Genomic DNA, 5,356 nt, shown 5'->3' with positions numbered 1-5,356 from the left:
TGTGGTTGGACATTGTATGGTCTCCGATATATGTTTTTCGTTTTATAAATATATAGAAATTCCTATCGGCTTCAGCGTTCAGGAATTAGATTCTTGAAATAACCCAAAGAGTCAATGCATTAGCTGAACACTGCATATGAATAAGCTGCCAATGATTTTCGTGTGATACCATATTTCACTGAATATATCTCAGATAACCTAATAATAAGTCCAAAAAAAGAACTAAAACCTAACCGACCAATGAACCTACCTTCAACAGATTTCACTGCCCAACAAGGCAACAACAGCATACAAAAAATTGAAAGTTTGGAAACTAACAACCTCTCAAGTTTGAGGGAAGATTGAACATTCAGAGTCCATGGTTGGTATATCACACGTACTACAACACCATTAATAGCCTGAACCTGAACTCATCCCCTCTTGACCATCTGCAGCTGCTTCATCAAGGATTTGCTGAGCGACCTCCAATAACCAGTCAGTTCCTCGTGCAAAGGATACAAGTTTGGTTAAAAAACATGAGCCATGAGGCCATGGCTTGGCATTTCGTAGCAGCAAACTCCGCGCTTGACCATCCTCAGCTGCTTCTTGCCGGAGCCGGTAGAAGTCTTGATGATTTGCACGGCCATCAAGTGGATGAAGTAGTGCGGGCGGCCATCGACCCTGTCAATCATCAAGACAGTCCAAGCAATGCAGAACCTGCCGTCCCCGAGGTAGACCAGGCTGCCTTCCGGCATGAGGCCGCAGACGTTGCCGTTCTCACGGGCCCAGCTTGGGAATGTGTCCTCCCACTTGTACCAGACGACCGGCGGCGATTGCTGGACGTCGACCGCCACGAGGCAGCGGTCCTTGGAGCAGAGGCCGAAGCAGAGGTTGTGGAGCTCAGGGACGAACACGGCGCGGTGGTGGAAGGGCAGCTGCCAGTCGCCCTCCTTGCGCCACTCGCGGCGGACGGTGTGGAAAGAGTAGGTGCCCCTCTCCTCCGCCGAGACCCAGATGCGCGCGCCGGCGGTGAAGTAGGCGGCGAGCTGGCATTTTATCTGGAAGCCGTTGAGGCAGCGGAAGTCGGGCGGTGGCTCTGGGAGGGTGCGCCATGAGCTAGAGGAGCAGTCTAGCCTGAGGCGGGTGCCGCCGGCGTCCTGGATGAGGAGGGCGCAGTCCTCGCCGGAGGGCTTCCCTTGGTCAGACCTGTTGAGACGGCATTTGAGCGCGTAGAGCCTGCGCCCCAGCGGGATGACGAAGGTGCCGCCGGTGTTGTCGTGCTGGAGCTCCGGCCCCGTTGACGTGGCTCCTGACCTCGTGTCGTACAAGACGGTGCGCTTGAGGTTGCTGACGCCCACCAAAGTGGCGCCGTCGCCGGCGAGGGCGAAGTCGATGCGCTCGGGGTTGGCGAGGGGCTTGGGGATCTGCCCCATGGGGCTGGGGAGGCTGCGGATCTCTACCGCAGCCCCTCTGGAGGGGCCGGACTGGAACATATGCTCGATGTTCATGCTGCACACAAAATAATCAGGCTTTTTATCCTTGATCACCACAAAGAGGCACTTCCGCTGGTTGCCGGCGGCCATCCTCCAGCGATCTCTGTTCTGCCGGCAAATTTCTCCGTCCGGACCGGCGGAGCTGGTTGCCCGAGCCCCTTGTTGGACTTTAATAATGGGGTTGTCCAAGGACGGTTTCAGCTCCTCAGTCCGAATCGAATCGAAAGAAGAATAAAAAAACGGAAATGTTAACGCCACACGTGTGGGCGTTGACCATCTCGATCACACGCATCCATCACCATCCAGTATTATATGCACGAATCTTGACACAATCTGGCTGATTTTTTGTGCCACGTAGGACAAGGCGTGTGTGTGGTGTGTGACATAGTTCGCCCACACATCCGTTTTACCACACGGAGCGGCCGGTGTGTGGGCGTTTAGCAGTTCACCCACACACCAGTTTTCAGTCACGCACAAGCGCTGGTGTGTGGGCATTTGCCATCTCGCCCACTCGCCTGTCTCCTCTCCCACACGTAAGCTGCTAGTTGCCATGTGTTTTTGCAGCGCACATGGCAACTGCCTCTAGTGTGCTTTATAAGCAGGTGGCAACTCTTTTTTTTTACCCGAGTTGCCATGTGTTTTTGTAGGGTACACGACAACTGCCTAGTGTGCACGTAAGCAGATGGTAACTGTTTTTTACCGAGTTGCCATGTGTTTTTGCATGGTATATGGCAACTGCCCCAACGTGCACGTACATGGCAACTGCCCTAACATGCACGTAAGCAGATGGCAACTCTTCCTTTTTACATGGCAACTGCCCTAGCATGCTTGTGAGCACATGGCAACTCTCTCAAGTGCCTAGTGTTAGTATGTGGCAACTCCTAAAGTTATGAAATCATGTCAACTACATTAGATCAGACCATACATGGCAACTGCAGTTGAGCAACCATGGCAACTGAAGTTGTCCGACATGGCAACAGTAGTTCAGCGACATGGCAACTGCAGATAAACGAACATGGACGAGGGTCTAGACCATGGCAACTGCGGGCGCGCGGTGGGCGTCACGCGTCGCGTGCGGGACCAGAAGGGTACGAGGCCTAACATACGGGCGTGTGGGCGTTATCAACTTCGCCCACACGCACGCGTGTGAGAGGGTTCAGGAGGAAAAAAAAGATGTGTGTGGGCATTAGTTGTTTTGCCCACACGTAGGTATGTGGGCTGGTTGTTGTCCATGCCACACGAGACGTGTGGCACAACTAGCCGATACACCACACGTGTGGCAGTTATCGGGACCCTAAAAAAAGGGTACTTTCCCCTTGGACTCTCGCTTGGTCTCGGATTCCTGAATCCTGGACTCCTGGTGGCTGGTGGAAACAGTTCCTCTCCGGCTCTGAAAATCTGAAATGAAGATGGATCCACGCCGTTGGACAGCAGAATCAACGCCGGCAATCGCGCCGTTTCGGTCCTCCGCCGGCGGCAAACTCCTCCCTTCCTCACCTACGCTTTCTCGGCTGCAACCGCCGTGGGCTCGCTGTAGAGGGGCAGAAAGCGGCTCCTTGTCGAATTCCTCGGCGGCCAAATCCTCCCTTCCTCGCGGCAGCAAACGGCTTGAGGTCGATGTAGCGGGGCGAGGGAGACGACGCTAATAGGGGGCGGCAGCCACGAAAGCGAGCCGTCGAGGAAGGGGGACGGAGGCGGGTGGTGTGAGGAGATCTTGTGGAATGAGGAAGAAGAGACACCACGTCTGGAGCCGCGCAGATTCTCTTTGTTTAGGAAACCTAGCTTTTTTTGAGAACTACCTAGTCTGGAGCCGCGCAGATTCTCTTTGTTTAGGAAACCTAGCTTTTTTTGAGAACTACCTAGCTTTCTAGCAGTATATCAGGCCAAAGCTGGCCTTGTTTTATTTTGAGCAAAATGGCCTTCTTTGGGATAAATATAGAGTTTTATTTGCTTCTGTCTCATTAAAACCTTGAGAAGTAAAAGAGTGCAAGCCATGCTATAGAATTACAAAAGGATAAAGAAAATACAAATCGAATTTTTACAAATACTACAACTACACAGATCCTTGCCCCACACTCGCAGCCTTCTCCTCGTCTCTCTTGACATGTGCTATTTGGTGTCTAGCAGGTGGGTCCTTTGTTGTAAACGTAAATAGAAAAATAACAATTAATTGTTTTTCGGCTAACTGATTTAGCGGCATTTCTTTTCATAATAGCCGGAACTTGAAATTGGGATCGTCCAGTTCCCTCCTAACAAAGGGAATTGGGAATGTCGGCGTAGGGCCCTCCTTTCATACCACGCCCCCCCGACGAGTCGAGAGGCCACCACGGAGGTGAACGTGGCTGCGACGGTATGGCGAGGCCACACGCCTTGTTGAAGGGAGAAGTCACGCGCTATTGCGGTAGTGTGAACCATGGGTGATTTCAGGTGAGATCTGTTTACTGAAAAACATCGTAGCAAATTTTAGGTGCATTCTATTCAATTTTCATGTTGTGCATTCAATGGATCGTGGATGGATTACTCATGGAATGAAGCTGACGCGACCATACATGGTTGGCATGAATCGGGTTTATACGAGGTTTCACGTAAACGTCACTAGAATGCCCAGGACCTATACGAGGTGGATCTATCATGGGGAATCAGGGGATGATATGTCTCCGTCGTATCTACTTTTCCTAACGCTTTTGCTCTTGTTTGGGACTCTAATTTACATGATTTGAATGAAACTAACCCTAACCCGGAATGACGTTTGTTTTCAGCAGAACTATCATGGTGTTGTTTTTGTGTAGAAATAAAAGTTCTCGGAATGAAACTAAACTTTTTGGAGAATTATTACAAAAAATATAAAAAAATACCGGAACCAAGAACCATCGGAGGGGGCCCTTGTGCGAACACAACCCACCAGGGCGCGCCCACCCCTCCAGGCGCGCCCAGGTGGGTTGTGCCCACCTGGTGGCCCCGCAGACCCTAATTACGACTCCATAAAATCCTATTTTTGGAGAAAACAATCAGGGAGAAAGTTTCATCGCGTTTCACGATACGGAGCCGCCGCCACCTCCTGTTCTTTATCGGGAGGCCAGATCTGGAGCCTGTTTGGGGCTCCGGAGAGGGGGATCTTCGGTCTTCATCATCATCAACCCTTCTCCATCGCCAATTCCATGATGCTCCCCACCGGGAGTGAGTAATTCTCTCATAGGCTCACTGGTCGGTGAGGAGTTGGATGAGATTCATCATGTAATCGAGTTGGTTTGGATAGGGCTTGATCCCTAGTTGATATTGTTATGACTTTGCCATGCTTAATGCTTGTCACTAGGGCCCGAGTGGCATATTTTCTCCATTATATCAATGTTCTAGATCCAATCTTGCAAGTCATATTCACCTATTACGTGTTATGGTCCGTAAACCCCGGGGTGACAATAGTCGGAATACTTTCCGGTGATGATCGTAGTTTGAGGAGTTCATGTATTCACTATGTGTTAATGCTTTGTTTCGGTTCTTCATTAAAAGGAGGCATTAATATCCCTTAGTTTTCTTATGGACCCCGCTGCCATGGGAGGGTAGGACAAAAGATGGTATGCAAGTTCTTTCCATAAGCACGTATGACTATTTACGGAATACATGCCTACATTATATTTATGAACTGGAGCTAGTTTAATATCGCCCTAGGTTATGACTGTTATATGATGAATATCATCCAACGAATTCATCGATCCAATGCCTACGAATTTTCCACATATTGTTCTTGCTAATTTACAATTGTTGTTGCTACTGTTACACTTGCTACAAAATCATTGCTATCACTGTTACCGTTACTGCTATTGTTGCCACTCACTAGTACGCGTCGGTCCTAAACAAACGGTTTTTAACCCCTTTTCGCGATGGAA

The 5,356-nt window shown here is 50.1% G+C and overlaps 1 protein-coding gene across 1 annotated transcript; it reads right to left on the bottom strand.

The window, feature by feature from the left end:
- Window positions 1-289: 289 nt before the first annotated feature.
- On the bottom strand, window positions 290-1,673 carry LOC125539369 (uncharacterized). The gene has a single exon (XM_048702812.2). The coding sequence runs from the start codon at window positions 1,560-1,562 to the stop codon at window positions 507-509; it is 1,056 nt and encodes a 351-aa protein (XP_048558769.1). The 5' UTR covers window positions 1,563-1,673; the 3' UTR covers window positions 290-506.
- Window positions 1,674-5,356: the final 3,683 nt, after the last annotated feature.

This window comes from Triticum urartu, chromosome 1A (genome assembly GCF_056163025.1).
Source record: "Triticum urartu cultivar PI428250 chromosome 1A, HENAU_Tu73, whole genome shotgun sequence".
NCBI classification, from domain to species: domain Eukaryota; kingdom Viridiplantae; phylum Streptophyta; class Magnoliopsida; order Poales; family Poaceae; genus Triticum; species Triticum urartu.
Note: the sequence above shows the minus strand (reverse complement) of the source record. Positions and strands in the feature narration are given on the sequence as shown.

Excerpts from the sequence above, each read along its gene's own strand:
- LOC125539369 (XM_048702812.2), bottom strand. The coding sequence starts at position 1,562 with ATGGCCGCCGGCAACCAGCGGAAGTGCCTCTTTGTGGTGATCAAGGAT.